This window comes from Apus apus, chromosome 1 (assembly GCF_020740795.1).
Source record: "Apus apus isolate bApuApu2 chromosome 1, bApuApu2.pri.cur, whole genome shotgun sequence".
Lineage (NCBI taxonomy): Eukaryota > Metazoa > Chordata > Aves > Apodiformes > Apodidae > Apus > Apus apus.
In genome coordinates this window covers 134,196,580-134,214,773 of record NC_067282.1, presented here as the reverse complement: position 1 = coordinate 134,214,773, position 18,194 = coordinate 134,196,580, and the positions used below count along the sequence as shown (strand labels likewise).

The window sequence follows — 18,194 nt, the reverse complement described above, 5'->3', positions numbered from 1 at the left end:
ACTCCTTGTGTGCTTTTCATTTCAGTCCCTTCTTTATTCTTTTTTGGCATCTAAGTAGTTCTGTGGTTAGGTGTAGTTATAAACTTTTTTTTTCTCCCGTATTTTCATTTTATCATTTCCTCTCTTTTAAAATGTAAGCTTGTGAAGGTAGAACTTGGTCTTACATTAAGAAAGCTGCTTCTGCTACATTCTGTTGTTCATCCACATTGCCTGGTGCATCAAGCAACCCAGCATGAGAAATTGCCTCTGCTGAAAGTCTAGAAACCTAAGGGGTAGCTGGAGGTGGCAGCAAGGTAGGCACAAAAGTCACTGCAAGGTGCATAGAGAAAATGGCAAGACTGCTTCTGTAAGGATGTACCTGCAGTGATACTAGATTTTCGAAATGCTTTCATGATAGATGGTGTAGTAAAGTCCAGTTCCTCTGTTTTACTCTCTTGGCTGAAGTTCCCATATTCCACAGCTGAGGCATTTTCCCCTCCAATCACCCCCTAGCAAATGCCCATAAGCACACTATCTTGTCTCTGTGCTTAGACACCATCCAACCCAAAAGACGTCAAGGAGATGAGTAAATTATGCATATTCTTCTACTGGATGTGAAGCTACATGTAGTAAATAATTGGTGCCCTGCAGGCAAACCACTTTTGTGTGATTCAGAATAGCTTGCCTCCCATATGGGTAACTTGGGAAAGATTATATCATAACATAGCTTTTCAGCTGCAGAACTGGGGCTAACATCTCTGACACTTCATAAAATGAACACTGTACTTTGCTTGGAAGATGCCTGACTGATAATCCTGGGAATTTAAATCCTTTGTCTAAAGCCCTGACATGTGCCTCAATCCTGGCCCCAAGGGACCACCTTAGAAGGTGAATGAGTTGCAGCTTGTATCCATTTTAACATGAACAGGAGCTACCTGCTGGTGATCATAGTGCCTGTTCTGTTGACAACTTTGTAGAAGCAGCCAGGCACAAAGAACTGAGTTTGGCTAACATTAGAAGTTAAATATTTTTATGTCTCCCCCTTTATTTGTGCTATTTTCAGTTGTTTATGTGGATAAGATGTGTTTTTCTTTTTCCACATTCTTTCAGCTTTAACAGTGAAAATAATAATTGCCTTCTTTCTTGTACCTGATTTATGGCTTTCTGTATTCTACAGTCCTTGGAAGTGTGTGTTGAAGTGTTCAAATTGCAAACTTTTTTTTTTACTCTCACTAAGAAGATCATTGGATCATTTCAATTAACTGTAATTTTGGTTTTAAAAAATATGTCCTTTTAATTCCTGCTGTTCCTGTATATTTTGTTGTTTGTTTGTTTGTTTTAATTCAAGATAAAACCTAGTAAACTTGCCTGAAGTTAATGGACATACCTCATTTAAACTTAAATTACCGCATATGCAAGTATTTGTGGGTTCAGAGTCATAGCCTGTAAATGTTACTTTTTCAGAGTTTTAATGTCTACTGTTTTTCTGGGTTTGAGGGATTGGGGGGAGGTGGGGAAGGGCTGGGCAGGGAGGAGGGAACGCAGTAATAAAATAAGCATTGTTTCATCTTGAAATAAGTGATCCTTAACTTTGCCCAACAGTTGTGAACCAGTGGGCAGTATACGCTATCCGAAATCTCACTGAACATAATGAGAGAAACCAAGAGCTTATTGCACAGATGGAGGAGAAGGGGCTGGCAGACAATTCTGCCCTTGAGAGCATGGGTTTAGAGATAGAGAAACGAGATGACAAGTTAATTCTGAGATCTGTCAGGAAAAAGCCTTCCTGAAAAAAAATTAAGAACAGCCATATCATTAAAAGAGGATTTCTCTTTTAAATTATTTTTTTTGTGCTCAGGCAATCAAGATTTCTTCAGCTTTAATTTCAGTCTGCTGAAAGTGTTACGTTCATTCTCAGGAAAATGGTCAAATGATACTTCTGCCTCACTGTTGTAAATAAAAGGACACCTACACATTTTCTATATACCTAGATAAATTAATCTCTGAAAGAAGATCCTTCTTCTCAGATGGTTGAAATTTCATTGCTTTATTGTTTTTTTTAGTATGCATGCAGTATTCAGTTGTCACAATTCCTGTTGCTGAAGATACCTGAAGATAACTGTCATTAAAAACTCAACAAAGAAATAACTTCTTTGCAGTCTCCCATCTCTGTTTAAAAGGTCTGTGCTGAGTCAGGGCTAAACTATGAAAGTTACTCTATATCAATCATGGTGCTTAAATACCTGTATTTGCATAAGGATCACTGGAACCTTGTATGCACATAAATGTTTAGTGAATTAAACATGATATGCCTTCTGTGTATTTAAATTATTAGTAAATTGTCTTTTCTACATTGTTACCTTTCAGTCTTCATGACAAGTATATTAAAAACAAAACTGAAGCTGTTGTGGCAACAGATGCTACATTCCTTTGCACTGGGGCATGTCTCTGTTTTGGAGACTTGGGTGTTTGTTTGAATTCTATTTGTTCCTTTGGATGGTAAGTCAGCCCACTTTCTTTTATTTTGCATTTCTCATGGGTTTTCTGAACTCTGGCAGACTGCTGAAGAGGTAGTTTCTCACTGTGATTAATTCTAGCAGTTTCTTTTCACCCCTCTGCCTTTCCAAAACATTGACAAAACTCATTTCCAGTTAATTAATTCAAGAGAGGCAGAAGAATGGAAGGCCCTGCCTCTTCATTTTGGGTACCCTCCTATATTGTTGTTGGACCCTGCCACTGTGGAATGTAGCATGAATGAGGTGGGGGAAAAGGGGGGTGAAGAAAGGGGGGGCATGGTTAACTCTATGTGTGCCGTGGCTTTGCCCTGGTAGCCACGAAATTCTCCATGCCCAAGCAAAACACGGGTTACAGCTGAATATTACTAGCACTTGGGTATCATTGGTTATCTTCAGTTGTGTCTAAGAAGAAAGTCCCAGAAAACTTCAGTTGTTCATGTTGTCATCATTTAATCCCATTCTTAAATGGAAGGGCAAATTTATCTCCTAAAACTACGTGTGCATGTAACAGACACTCAGCCACGTGCAGCAGCTTTGCTCCTCCAATTTGTTTCTTGATTTAAAAATGGAAAAAACACATGGTACTTTGAACTATCAGAAATTTATAATACTGTTTAGTGCTGTTGGGGAATATAGCCAGACTACTAAGACATTTTCAAGTTAACCATAAGCTTTCAGTGTCTACCATGTTGACCAGGTGGGACTATGGAATTGGTCTAGTGCGATTTTAGAGAACTGTTGGTTCAAAAGGCAGTGATGTAAAACTGCTGTCTCTAGCCATTTTTGAAGTGAAGGATATATCTAAAGGGATAATGGCAATAGAAACAAAGACTATAACTTTAGTTGCTTGCAGTGACTTCTTACTTTAAAAACAAATGTGGGACAAACGTGTTCTTCCTTTTAGCAAAGAATAAATTTGAATATAAGCAATGTGCTTTGTTTGCTTTTTTGAAATAATTTGACAGGAACATTTCCGAGGGTATTAAAACTGTTGTATTTAGGTGATGGTTTATAAAGTCATTCCTTCTACAGGTAGGTGCCTTTAGCTAGCCAAATGAAAAAGATTGGTTTTGGTTCTTGAGCACATGGTCTATGAGATTGTTGTTACTCAGTGCTTTCCATAAGCCTTAATTCTGGTGGTTAGGCTAGAATTCACTCAACAGTTCAATCACTGTGTCATATAGGATTTACAGCTGGTTTTATTTGGTTTTTTTAATCTGTATCTCCATAACATAATGGAACATTCATACTTTTAGCATCTGAATGAAGAGGAAAAAAAATTAAAAAATACTTCTACTCTAAAAAAAAAAAAGGTTTAGTTTGGAAGGCTGGAAGGCTGCATCATTCAACTTTAAAAGGAAAGGATAAAATTTGTGCCAACAAAAGTTCATAAAATATAATAATTGTACCTAGAAATGAAGTGCGGTATTTTTCAGTTGAGTAATTGTAAAACCTCATTTCTATTTTATCATCAGTACTTAGGAAACTCATGTTAGATAATTTAACAAAGTGAGAGAAAAAAAAAAAAAAGGCATAATTATCCTGAGAAGAAAATTAACTTTGTTTAGGGGAAAAATGCAAAGAATTTCCTTCTGTTTAGGCTAATGAAGAGTTAAAATCCTGTTCACAAAGCAAATCCAGAAAGAACTTTGGTTGTAGAAAAAGCAGTGGGAGTCCCTTTTTCCTTTTAAGTAGTTGGGAATTGATGGTGTTGTGTTTTTTTTTTAAACTTGATGGTTGTGTACCCACCAATGGAATACACACAAACCCATAAATATAAGCCAAACAATAACAAACAGAAATAAATAAAAGGGTTTTGTGTGTTTGGGTACATAATGGAGTAATAGTTGTGTTTTCTAAATGGGAAATGTAGGGCTTTCACAGTGGAGAACATGCTGATTACTGTATTGTGAGTGGCTGGCTTTTGATTTTCCTAGATGGATTAATTCGCAGAACACAACAGCTTCCCTGTCTTCCCCCAGTGGAGTCCCAGTCTCCAATGGGCTTGTTTTATATGCTAGGGGATTAATACAGCACAGCAATCAGTCATAAAAAGCAAGCTTTATTGAGTTTGTAAAGGGGCAGAACAGTCAGATTCTTGTGACCATCTTACTGCTTTCGAGTGCTTTCAAACAATAGTGATCACATCTCTTTTTTCTTTTTTTTTTTCCCCCTCCTTTTTTTTTTTTTTTTTCTTCTTTTTGGAGTTAGGCCTATTTTTATTAAAAGCAAATAGGGAGTTACTTTTTAATGATGAGTGGATAGATTTTTTTTAAAAGCTCTCTTGGAAATTGTGAGAGGTAAGCTTAAACGTTTGCGAAGTCCTGCTTGTACTGCTTCTCATTTGGGTTTGTTTTGCCGAAATCGCTTAGGAAGTACGTTTTTAAATGCAATCAACAAAAGAGAGAAAGCGCCAGGTGGTTAGTGCCATTGTCGCAATCTTCATTTAGCCGTCGATTTTGTATTTTGAGGTTGATGTGTTTGCATAGCAAGACCCCCCCCAAGCTCCGCTTTATTTGCAAATGAAAAGCGTTAACGATGTGAGGCTACACCCGAAATTACCTGAAGTCTTTGTTCGCACCTGGTCTTATCTGTACTGTTGTTTTGTATTGCCTTAGAGTTTGCTGTTGTCATACAGTGGTCTACACGGACTTGTCATACTGAATTTTTGGGAGTGGACGGGGTGGGGTGGAGGAGTTTATGAAGCAATGCAGAAGAGCCCCATTTCCCTTCCTTTTCTCTTCCTTCTTAAAATCCCTAAGGCTTCTTTATGCCGTGTACCCCGCTTTGATGATTGGAAGGTGACGGTGGCAGCCGGGGGAAGAGGGGTGCGGGGCTGTGTGCGGGGCTGTGTGCGGGGCTGAGCGCGGGGCTGAGCGCGGGGCTGGGCGCGGGGCTGAGCGCGGGGCTGGGTGCGGGGCTGGGTGCGGGGCGCCGGGCCGGGGCTGGCTGAGCGCAGCGGTGGCTCCTCTGCGGCGCTGTCCGAGGTGCTGATCATGGAATGGTTTGGGTTGGGAGGGACCTTAAAGATCATCTAGATCCAACCCGCCTGCATGGGCAGGGACACCTCCCACTGGACCAGGTTGCTCAAAGCTCCATCTAGCCTGGCCTTCAGTGCTTCCAGAGATGGGGCAGCCACAACTTCCCTGGGCTACCAGTGTCTCACCACCCTCATACTGAAGAATTTCTTCCTGCTGTCTAACCTACACCTGCCCTCTTCCAGTGTAAAGCTATTATCCCTTGTCCTATCACTACTTGCCCTCATAAAAATTCCCTCCCCAGCTTTCTTGTAGCTATTGGAAGTACCTGTAGGTAGTGTAGGTACTTTATTCAGGTACTGGGAGGCCACTATAAGGTCTTCCTGGAGTCTTCTTCAGGCTGAACAACCCCAGCTTTCTTAGCCTGTCTTCATAGGAGAGGTGCAGACAGGACCTAATGAACCCACCTGTCATTCTGCAGCCCTCCAGGATCCTTCTCGTAGGGAGCAATTTCCTTGTTTGGTTGCCACTGTTTTACTGATTTCAGCTCTGCAGCATGTTGAGGTCACTGCTGGGTAGCAGTGTGTGTACTACTTTTTAAATATACCCAAAGACAAATGTTTCTTACTTTGTGACATGTGGAAGATATTTAGGTCTTTGTTGTTTATGGGCAGACCTATTAGCAGGGCCTCTGTTTAGGGTTAGATTATGCTTTCCTTGTTAAGATTCAGTTCCAGTTGCTTGTAGCTTGACGAAATTGTAACCATTCAAGTGAAAATTTTCCATGCTGCTTTAGGCTTAATTGGCTTCTTTACAGGAGCTTTCTCTCACAGTCCTTCCTGTTAAGATCCTGTAATTTTTGAGCATGAGAAACTGTCATTGTTATTTTGTATATGTTAATAGCATCCCTATTATTTAAAGACTAACTATTCCCAGTGTAAAGTATGATTACGCATTTTCCTCTGTCATAATCCAGTCCAAATTTCACCACATTGTAAACTCTGGAAATCCTTAGTTTATACATTATAAGCGGAGACTTGTGAGAGCTGAGCTACTAAATTTGCTGAAGTTGCTTTTACATTGTTTTTGTTTCAGTCATGAATCCAGGGTCTATACAGGGCATTTTCAACAGTTATTGCTCCTCCCTAGTGTGGTGCTGGCAAAGAAAATCCAGAACTGAGACATTCTCTGTACTTTTCTGTGAGTTGGCTGCTGATGTCCTTCTCATGTGGAGTAAGGAACTGCTTAGACTGGAGGTGGCAGCAACAAATAAAAATGGCTCTCAGGGTGAGAGAGAGAGTTGGTCAGGTCTAAGAGAGAACTTCCAGATGATGGGGAATGTATTATCAGTCTGTTTGTAAAACAAATGAGGGAATATGATTATTTTGCACTATTCCTCCTAGACTCTGACAGTTATAGAAGTTTGCTATCCAAAAGGTATCCTTTAGAAAGAGCCTCCCTTCTTCAGACAAAGATCAGAAGCACAGCTGACTTCTCACCAATAGTGTTGCAGAGACATCACTGAAAATCCATTAGTGAGATGCACTGTAATGTGTACTTGGTCTTATTTAAACTTCAAGTTACTTCCATAACATATTTATGCTGAACTGAAACGTTTCCTGTTGATTTTGAGTACAAGCCAACATAAGTTTAGAGACACAACAGCACAAAAGGGATTTATTTCTGTTTGATTTTTTACTTTGTTGGTCGAGAAATATTTCAACCTGTCTGTTCACTTGTGCAGTTGTTGTGCAATGCCTTTACTTTTGGTGGGGGGGGTTGTAATAATTCAAGACTACTAAACATGTTAACACTTTTGGACATACATTCATAGTCAACATTTGTTAGAAGATGAACAGTCCAATCTCTAATTTGTTTTTTGATAAGTTGCTTTTAAGAGATTTTTCTTCTCATGGAGTTTTGAAAATGTGACCAAAGTAGGCACAAAAGCTTTGTTGCCCAAGGAAAAGAAAAATTCTTAAAAATGCTTCAGAAATGTGTTAACCAAACAGGCCACTGAACAGTGATGTTATCTCTGAGACATAAGCATAGCAAATGTTGGTGATGATAGCTATTCTACAGTTGATTTCTTTTTCAGAAACGTGTTTATGCTGTATTCATAGCACAATAATAAGGAAACAATATGGATTATGCAATTTATCTTAAATATCAAGTCCTAACTCTGGATATAGAGGGTATTTTCAGGTGTTAGCCTGGGAAATCTGGGTTTTGAAATTGTATTCACTGAAATTTATTATAAAGTTGAATCTTTCTATCATTATATTGCTTTTAAAATCTATTCTTTGTGATCATTTAATTAATGCATACAGAAGCTTTTTTGTTGTTGCTGGTTTTTTTCGTGACAAATCCATTATATATTGCTTGCTTTAAATATATTTGAACAGTTTTAATGAGAAATCAGTTTAACACTGAGTGTTAGGCTGCAATGTGTTGTTTGATACATTTCTCACAGGATGGATCATGAAGCTAGTGTATGTGGACTTTTTGAAGATAAATTGCTTATGGGCAAATTGGGGAAAAATAAGGGAAGTAAGCATTCATGACAAAAGATTTTATTGTAGCTAATTACTTATACAATTCAGAGCTTGACTAGCTAAATGGTGATGATCACTTCCCAGTAACCTCTGAAAATATTTTCTCATTGGAACTCTCAGAAAGTGATACTAATTTTGGGTAGAGCAATGTCTTGGAAGAACAGTGGAAAGACTGATAAGAACGTATTATGTTCTGTTTGGGTGCCTGGACTTACAGTCTCACGTTGCAAGGTCAGTGTCTCATGCTGTACTTTTTTTTGTTCATAGGTTGGGGGTTTTGGGGAGATGTGGAAGAATCCATTAGCTGCTACAGTTTACCTATTAATTAACTATGGATGAAGTTGCCTCATTTGGTACAGTACTCTTTCAGTTGTTAATGTTACATGTAAGAATTCAAGTGGAGGAGGGGAAGAGCATGCTGGTTGAATATGTAAGATAGGCTGGCTAAAAAATTTTAGACCTAGAAATACAGGTCTAAACAGCCTAAGTCATCTGTGTTGTGTTTTGTTTGTTGTTTTGTTTTTTTTTAAAAAAGAGAGTTAAGACAAGCCTTGCAGATCAAAGCCCTCTGGGGGGCCAAAAGTAGCTTATTACTTTGGGGGTGATTTAAAGGAAAAAAACAACCCACATACATGGTTGATAACCCAACTGAAAACTCATGTTTTGCCAGACATAGTTTGTAGAGTTCAGTTCCCTACCCCTTTATTCTACATCATGCAGTTATTTTCTTCCGCACATCACATAGACTTCCTACTTTTGAATAAAAGTGAGGTTTGGCAGGCTGATTTATATGAACAAAGTAAAAAAATGCAGTGTTGTGTGTGCACTAATAAATAGGAAAATGTTGGGCCAACGTTATTAATCAAAAGAAACATACAGCTATCTTGTATGACTTCATGTTCCCCTTCAAACTTCTGGGGCAGCCCTCCTGTTCTGCTTTTTGTAGGCCCATCGTTACAGATTCTGCAGAAGTGTGAGTTTGTCAACCAAGACTGAACACTCTGCATCAAAGGCTGCCTTTCAGCCTTGCTCAGAATACTTAAGATGAAAGATTTAAAGCCAGCTTCTCTGAGAGATTATCTGTGTTACCCTGCCTGTGGTCTCCCTCAGTTCAGTTTAGGATTTGTTTTCTCAAAATGTTTTGAGAATTCCTGGCAAAAATATCAACAAAACAATTTCATAAGAGAATAATGGATAAAAATGCCTAGGTCCTTCCTGGGGAAAAGCATCCTTACTGACTAATACCTGTGAGGAGTCTCATTTTTAATGTCAGGTCTTCTCAGCCGGAGCAATAGGCTTGAGTACATAATTCTTACCACTTAGTGAGGGCAAAGTGCATGCCTAACACTCTTGCAAACCACAAAGGGATTTTACTAATAGTGTCAATAAAATTACAGTACATTCCTTGTCATTCTGAACATTTGTGTATCGTCCAAGTCTTTGCAGGGTGGCTTCGCTCTCTTTTCCTTGCCTTGTAAATTCTTTGTTACAGGAGTTGATCATTACGACATGTAGACAGACCTTGGCTCCTGCTTTCTGCTCTCAGCTGCTCTCTGGGACAACATTAAATATTATTTAATAAGTAGGGGGGTTGTTTTAGCCACATACTTTATAAAGTGGTGCATATTCCAATCTTTAGCCAAAACCCACATGTATTTAATGATACCAAGATGTGTCTGAAGAGTGTCCTCTGCAATTTTGTGGATTTTGCATTGTCAGTGCTTTATTCTAAATTGCAGCCATCCACTGTGAGCCTGCACTCCATGGGTTAAAGTGTATTTTGATATTAGAACAAGCTTTCATTATGTTTTCCCTCTTTTCCCCCTTCTCCCACCCCCCACAATTTGGAACTTGAAGCTTTCTAGTTAAGCTATTATGGTGGCCATAAACAGGTGCGTGCTTTACAGAGGGTCTCATTCTGTGGTTTCCACTGGCATCCCTGGCCTTCTGAACTCCCCATTGCTGCCTCCTTCCCCCTCAATAATTTTTTATGAATGATAGCTTTTCAACACCCTGGGAACAGCTTGTTGGGAAAAACACTCTTCACGGGGTGCAGTCAAATCCTACACATTTCTTCAAGGGAGTTTTATGAAAGGAATGGTACTGTGCTGCAGGTATGACGTATGCATGGACCCCCCCACTCCTTCCCCTACCCCCTGCCTCTATGGTTCACTGTGATAAATTTGCTTTTTAATAATGCCAGAAGACTCTCTCACCACAGGTGCTTCTCAATTAAAATCCACTTTGTTTAAAAACTGGAGGCTTGTTTATCTGAGCCCCTGGTGAGCCCCTGTCAGATCCCAGGATAGGTGACAAAAATAGATTGGTGGACCTCTGGAGTTGCATTGAAAATGCCATATCCCAGAGTACCAGAGGGCAGCGTCGCTCTTAAAACAAATCTGCAAGTTTGAGAAGCCCTGGTTGTTTTCATTGTGGGGCTTTTTTTTTAAATTCATCTTTTAGCATTTTGTTTCTGCTACCCTTCTCACACCCCCTCCTCAAATGTGTTCCCCTACTTTCTACTGTTGCTTTGGCTATTCAGAAAATAAGAGGATAAAAGGGATATTACTATTTTTTTCTAAGAGCAGTCTCTCTCACTTTAGTATTCTAATGATATTTGCAGTAAATTAATGTAAATGGCATAAGGGCGATGGGGCTGAGGCCTTTTATATATATATATAAACAACGTAGTGTTAGAATTGTGATTTTATTTTTTTCTTATTTTTCCTTTATTTTCTATTTAAACAGAAAGGAAAATTTACTTTTGAGTGATGTGATCTTTTCCCTGCACTCTTAGATGTGTATTTTTAGCATTTTGAGCACATGTCCTGTCCTCAGATATTGCTTACCAAAGCACTTTGAAATAACTATAGAGAGTGGATGGGATGACTCAGGGGACTGGTAATTGAATATGGAGCCTTTTCACCTCCAAGTCACTAGTTTGAATCCAACCCAAGTTGCTAGCGACCTAGTGGTTACCCTCAGATGGCTGTTTAGTGGCCTGTCTGAAGTGAGTTGGTGGTCTCAGTCCAGCTGTTCATGAACAGCTGTCCACATCACAGAAACCACCATCACAGTTAGTACTAATTAGCAGCCTTGTTGGCAGTGTCGGTAAGTGAGGCGAAGGACTGAATTAGCCATCGAGCTGTCTTCTGCTGTTAGAGGTGGTCTCTCTGAAACAGAGCCAAGGCATCCTGCTCTTGGAGTCTTGCAGCAGCAGCTGCTTTGACACTGTCTGGGTTGTGTGTGCCTGCGTGTTTTCTCCCTCTGGGGGGGGCTGCAACTTTTCCTGCTCCCACAGTATCAAGCTATGACCCTTGTCTCCACTTTGCCCTCTGCAGTTTATTGCTTCCTAGGTTCAGGACTGTCTCCATACCTGGTGGTTGGACTTGCCCACACACCCTTTCTCAGTCAGATTAGTCCCCTAACATCACTGCTGTATCTACCAGTCGTAAGATCCTTGACATTTCAGTCTGTTTCGTAATGGCAGTTGCACCAATGGTTGCTGTCAGTTGCCAAAGTTTCTATCCTTCCCCCACCGTTTTGCAGTCCTCTTTCTGAAGTGTTTTTGCATTTTATCTCTGCAAGAAGTGTTGTTCTTTCTGAAGCGAAACGAAAATGTAGCCATTTTGAAGGTGTGAGGATAAAATACATAATTCTGACTTCTGAAAATATCTGATAGCTGAAAAAAATAAGCTTGCAATAAATATATTGTATTTGGGGAGTTTGAGAGTGCAACCCTCATGTACTCTGAATGGTGCATTAATGGATTCCAAGGCCCACAGAGGATCCCTCTGCTGGTAGTAAGATTTTTAAGTCTAACCATGGTAATCCGATTGCAAGATCAAGAAAATTCCACATCTAAATTGAAATAAACATGGTTGACAACATTTTAAGCTGTAGGCAATTCATTCTCAAAATGAGGAATTTGGTATGCATACTCTGAATTCCATACAGGGGAACAATAGTAACAAAATTCTAATCAAAATGCAGTGTTTTTCTTCCCATGTACCAAACTAAGCCCTGTAGGACACCATTCCCAATTTTTTTCACCTGAGTTTTAATGTTAGTGGTTTCTGCAAAAATAAACATTCCCTCAAAGTATTGACAGCCCAAATACAGAAGCCAAAACTGAAGGTAACAGCAGTGACCTTATTTGTTTTTCTCCTCTAACTTGAAAGAAATAGCTGAAGTGAAAAGCAATAATAGAAACAAGTGATCTGGACTTTTAAGCTTTTGATTCCTGGTAAGGGTAAGGATGAATTTGTACAGTAGGACATTCACAGGTTGCCTTTGGAGGAGGAGGACAGGGTTGCAGCTGTTGTTTAGGTTAGGGGTGTCATTGTGCTACACGCTTCCAAGTAACTAGTTAGGCTGACCACTGTTTAATGGTTTCTATTCGCGCAATGATAGATGGTTAGGTCAGACTTGACTGGGACTGGATCAATGTGTATCTTTCTGGAATATGTGTTTGTGGTTTTTTAGCCTGCTACGAAGACATAGCTGAGAGAGTTGGGGCTGTTCAGCCTGAAGAAGAGAAGGCTCTGAGGAGACCTTATAGGGGCCTTCCAGTACCTGAAGGGGCTACAGGAAAGCTGGGGAGGGGCTTTTCACCAGAGACAACAGTGATAGGACAAGGGGTAATGGTTTCAAACTGAAAGAGGGGAGATGTAGGTTAAATACTAGAAAGAAATTCTTCACAATGAGGGTAGTAAGGTGCTGGAATAGGTTGCCAAGAGGTTGTGGCTGCCCCCTCCCTGGAAGTCCAAGGCCAGGTTGGATGAGGTTTTGTGCAATCTGGTCTAGTGAGAGGAGTCCCTGCTCATAGCAAGGAGGTTGGAACCTGATGATCTTTAAGGTCCCTTCCAACCTTAACCATTCTATGACTACTGTTGAAAATTATAAAGTGTATATTGATGTGTCTGCTAGATTAAAAAATTAAGATTCTCAGAGGATGAAAATACAAAAGACTTTCTGATTGATAGAGAGACAGCTGTGAATCAGAAATACCTTAATCAATGACAACATGACAAGCCAAATACTGAAAGTAGGTCTCAAGTGACCAAATTGTTGCTGCTGTGAAATAGCATGACTGCTATGTGATGTAATCTAAACTGCTTTATTTCCTTTTCTTCTACTAATGGCATTAGGAACAAGAACACATAGAACTTATAATAATTTACTCACTTTTCCTTGTGTCAATATTTGGTGAGAAAAGAAAAACAGTAATCAAAGGCTTTCTCCTGCAAGGTGCTTAGCACTCTAGGTCTGACCTGGGTATTGGGAAGAAATTCTGCACTGCGAGATTGGTGAGACACTGGAACAGGTTGCCCAGACAAGTGGTAAATGCCCCATCCCTGGAAGTGTTCCAAGCCAAGTTGAATGGGTTTTTGAGCAACCAGGTCCAGTGGGAGATGTCCCTGCCCATGCAGGGGGGTTGGATTTAGATTATCTTTGAGGTCCCTTCCGACCCAAACCACTTTATGATTCTGTAACTATGCAGGAGGGTGTAGGGAGGCTCCCAGGAGAGCAGTGCTCTAGCTGGGAACAGCACAACTGCAACAGGAGGCATAAGAAAGCCCAATTGGGGGCCTTCCCTTATGTTTTGGACAGCCTTGGGAAATTAGCTCTTTGGAGCTGATTGGAAGGTTCTAAAAAGGACAATCCCACACTGGCTAGTTTCTTGAGCAGTCCAGAAGAGGCAGAAATGGTTGCTGTTTGCATGTTGGAAAAAGTTAATTACGTGTTCCTTCTTTAAAGCTCAAGCAGGAAGGAAGACTACACAAAACTGCCCTGAAAATGTGTCTTCGAGTACAAGTTCGTAGTAGAAGTACTGCAAGTCTGGAAGAGATGAAGTCTTAAATCTCAAAATGATGGTTTTATGGAGGAGGTCATGCTCTCCTCTCACAAATGAAGGAGATGGAAAGAACTGAAGTGGAAACAGTTGGCAAGGTCAGTCTGTCTTGTTGTCACAAGAGTGGCAGGAAGGAGGCCTCCAAACAAACCGAAGCCCCGAGAGTGAGGCAATCACCGTTTCTTCCTGCTCACATCAAATTCTTGTTCAAGGCATTTCCAAATAAGGGTGAGGAACTGAGTGCTGCAACCGCAAGATGACAGTGCAATGCTGTTAAAACCAAGACTCCTTTTTCTTTCTACTTAAAATAATCTGTGCCCAGCCATGAATCGAAGTGTCTCTGTAACCTGCCATGCTCTAAAACAGACTGACAGAAACTTATACAAATCCTTCTGAAAAAATAAATGATGAAAAATGCTTTATCTGGCAATTCCAGAATAAGAATGGTTAGCAAGTTCCACTATGGAGTTAACATGATTTTAATAATTTGCTGCTTGTTTGTCTCAAAGGACACAATACTACCATGTGTGTGTTGTGTGAGCACAAGGCACACAATCATAAGGCAAAAGTAATTTTTGTGTATTGTGTAAGAACAAAAAAGAAAAAGAGAATGAGGAGCAAAATTTCCTGGCTAATATGAGTTGGCCTGAGATCAGTGGAACTTTACTCATCTCTGCCAGCAAAAGTCTAGATTGCCACCCATACCATCTAAGCCTTCCCCTTTATCTTGCCCATGTTACAGGAGCAAAGAGCCTTGGAATAGTGGTTGAGATGCCTCGCTGAACTAAACAACAAACCAGTTGAGAAAAAGAAGGAAAAAACAATTTTAGCATTTGAGACTTAGGGCAGGGGTGTCAGCATGGGAGCAGCTTTGAGTTATCAATACTTGAGTCCACTTTCACTTTGTATGAACTTTCAAATTTTTGGAAAACCTTTCAGTGATGTTTTGATTTCAAAAACCATCTGGTGGCCTAAATGTCCATACCCAACAATTAAACCAATAAATTCAGAGGCCAGTCTTTAAAGTTCTGAACTTCAAACGCTACCACTAGTGCATTATTCATGGATTTGTTTTTTTCCTTTGATATCTCTCTATGGTGTGATCTATATAGCAGAAAAGAACCCACATCTGTCTGTTTACACCACTCTAGAAATTCCTGTGGGCAACCAAAAAAGTCAACCACAAATAACTGCTGGGCTACCAACAAACATAGTCTCTGGAGTGTCTCCACCCACCTGCCATTGAGCAGTTTTCTAAATCTTATTTGAAAATGGGAAAAATCAGATCGGGGGGGAGAAACAGACTGAGGGCTAGGGGGAAGGACCCATTTGAAAAACTATCCTGAAATTAGCTGAACTAGTATAACTGTTGTTTTGAGGGTTTTTTTTTTAAGTGTAGTAGGTTACATATGGATCCTGAGCTGAACATCACGACACAGTGCATCACATTGAATCAGATCATTTGACTTCTCAGGTTTGGGGTTGAAATCTTTTGTGGTATGAGTGGGCAAGTTATGCTGAACTGCGTCTTGAGGAAAGGTGGATAGAAAACATCCCTTAAATCATTTTGAAGACTCAGGAAAAAATTATCCAATTGGATAGTGGAAGAGGCCTTAATTCCAGTTCTGCACTAGCCAGTGGGGGCTGTCCGGTTTTCTTGTTTTAACGACAGTGTCTCTGCATTATTAGTGGTCTTGTTGGAGTTACAATTTCCATTGGTTTAAAAAAATTCTCAACATATCTAAAGGTGAAATCCTGATTAAGACCTTCATTTACCCAAGTTTTTTAATGCAAGTACCCAAATTAAAGGAATTGGTTGGCCTTAAAATCATTGATAGGAGTTATGTACTTGAAAACAGGCAACCCATAAGCTGAATCTCATCCTATGACTCTGTATTCTTCAGAAATATAGGAAGTATTCCTATTTATTGAGTTGCTCCTGCATCATGCTACTTGATTTGCAATATTCAGCAAGTTCTTGCCTCTGCTTTGACTATTTTTTATCTCACACTATTATTCAGTCAGTCAGATGTTCCACTTTAATTTGAAACATGATTAAAAAAAAACCCATAGTGCAGATAGTAGAAAGGTTGCATTGTCCGTAAATAGTTTTTCAGCCAGATGTTGTATCTGTTTTTGTCTAGTGATAAGACAAGGGGCAATGGGTGCAAAATGGAACATAGGAGGTTCCACGTAAACATCAGAAAAAACTTATTTACTGTGAGAGTGACAGAGCACTGGAACAGGCTGCCCAGAGAGGTTGTGGAGTCTCCTTCTCTGGAGACATTCAAAACCTGCCTGGACACGTTCCTGTGTGATGTGCTCTGGGTGATCTTGCTCTGGCAGGGGGGTTGGACTAGATGATCTTTCAAGGTCCCTTCCAACCCCTAGGATTCTGTGATTCTATTTTTGAACTTTTAATGCTTGCTGAGGTAATTTCTCTCTGATGCAGATCATCTTATTTACTGGAGCCTAGCACACTTGACTTGTCCCCTTGGAAGCTTGTTACTCTTACATGTTCTGTTTCCTGCATCTGGGTAACAGTTTTTTCCTTTCTAGTTGTGATCGATTTTCTGAGAAATACTTTTACTGTTTTTCTTTCTTTGAAAGTAGCATGTAATAGTAGTTTTTTATGAGGAAACATTTATGTTTGCAATGTTCTCCACATCCTGGACCACTTAAAAAATAAAAATTAATGGTTTTTTTAAAACCTTTTTTAAATCCAGAGGAGGGCCACGAAGATGATCAGAGGGCTGGAGCACCTCTCCTATGAAGACAGGCTGAGAGAGTTGGGGCTATTCAGCCTGGAGAAGGGAAGGCTCTAGGGAAACCTCATGGCAGCCTTCTAGTGCCTGAAGGAGCTGCAGGAAAGCTGGAGAGGGACTTTTCACAAGGGCTTGTAGTGAGAGGACAAGGGGTAATGGCTTTAAACTGGAAGAGGGGAGATTTAGGCTAGACATCAGGAGGAAATTCCTCAGTATGAGGGTGGTGAGACACTGGAACAGGTTGCCCAGGGAAGTAGTGGAAACCCCATCCAACCTGGCCTTGAATACTTCCAAGGAGGTGTCCCTGCCCATGCAGGGGGGTTGGATCTAGATGATCTTCAAGGTCCCTTCCAACCCAAACCATTCTATGATTCTATGCTTTAACAACTTTTTCCTTAAATCAGAAACGTAAAACTTTTTTTTTTTTTTTTTTTTTTTTTTTCCATCACTAAACCTCCAATTCATTCACATCAACTGGAAGTCAAACCAGTGTTTGGATTTGGGGGTGCCCTTTTGACTCTTCCTTTCTCCTTCGTTCTGTGTATCCTTCTTGCAGAAGATGGCCACAAGTCCTCCATTTCGTGCAAATTAGAGGTAGTGCTGGGGTCTCTGGCAAGTTCCCAATGCAGGTCTCAGATGACTTAAATCCTTCCCATGGGTACATCGACACATTATTGAGCAATTACATTCTCTTGCGGCAGTCATCTGTGGAATAAGTAAACTCCCTCTATTAGCCACACAATGATATCATGCACCATAAATGCATGCTTGGCCTCCATTGTGTCAACAATCGGTTGCGTTCTCAAAGGAAGAAATGCAAACGTAATTCTAAAGCTGCACTGACTAATAAACAGGTTTGTTTTCTTACTTGTTTCTGCCTTGAATGGGAAGATGAAATTTAATTTAGAAGACTACCATAAAAGGTGAAGGCATATAGGTAAGCATAAAGTTATTATTTATTCATTCTAAACATATTATTAATTTTAGGGCTGTGGAGTGGAAAAGAAGGCCAAAAGAGGCAAGTCACTTACATTTAAATCCTATTTTATTTTCTTCAATGCCTAAATGAAAGCTAGTCGTAAAGATAATTTTCTTACCAATAACTTTTGCAAGACTATGACGTCCCTTACTGATCATTTGTGGCTCTGCTTGCACAAGCAGAATGTTTATGCAACAAGATGTCAAGTAACACTAAAAAATTAGGAGATCTCGGGTTATGCAGTAGAGTGCACAGTTAATATTGTAATGAGTATTTTTATTTTTTCCCCTCCCTTTTAAAAATACATATGTAACTATTTGGAAGGCTTTGAAAACTTCCAAGAGCAGAGTAAATCTAAAAAGGTGACCTGTGTGTCATTCAGTGATGTAGCTGAGGCTGATCACTCTCACTGATACAGTATTTTAATTTGCTACCCTGAGAAACTACATCCAGTGGTGCCTCCATAATGTGAAGACTGGCTTCCCATACACATTCAAGGTGGGATGAGCCTAGCAAGTTAAATAACTCAGGAACTGTTTTTGAAGGCTTTAAAGCTTCATACTGTTCC

At 39.9% G+C, this 18,194-nt stretch overlaps 1 protein-coding gene across 13 annotated transcripts in view; it reads left to right on the top strand.

The window, feature by feature from the left end:
• Nucleotides 1-18,194, top strand: part of ATXN10 (ataxin 10) — a 237,685-nt gene that overhangs the window by 97,807 nt on the left and 121,684 nt on the right. For 5 of the 13 annotated variants that reach the window (XM_051611474.1, XM_051611457.1, XM_051611465.1 and 2 more), the window contains one exon: nt 1,582-2,307. The exons of 6 other annotated variants lie outside the window; for them this stretch is intronic. In XM_051611474.1, the coding sequence (XP_051467434.1) occupies nt 1,582-1,769 (188 nt within the window). In that variant the 3' untranslated portion in view covers nt 1,770-2,307. Of the gene's footprint in view, nt 1-1,581; nt 2,308-13,788; nt 14,302-18,194 lie in introns of those variants that run through there. 2 more of the 13 variants (XR_007888686.1, XM_051611491.1) reach the window with 2 other exon arrangements.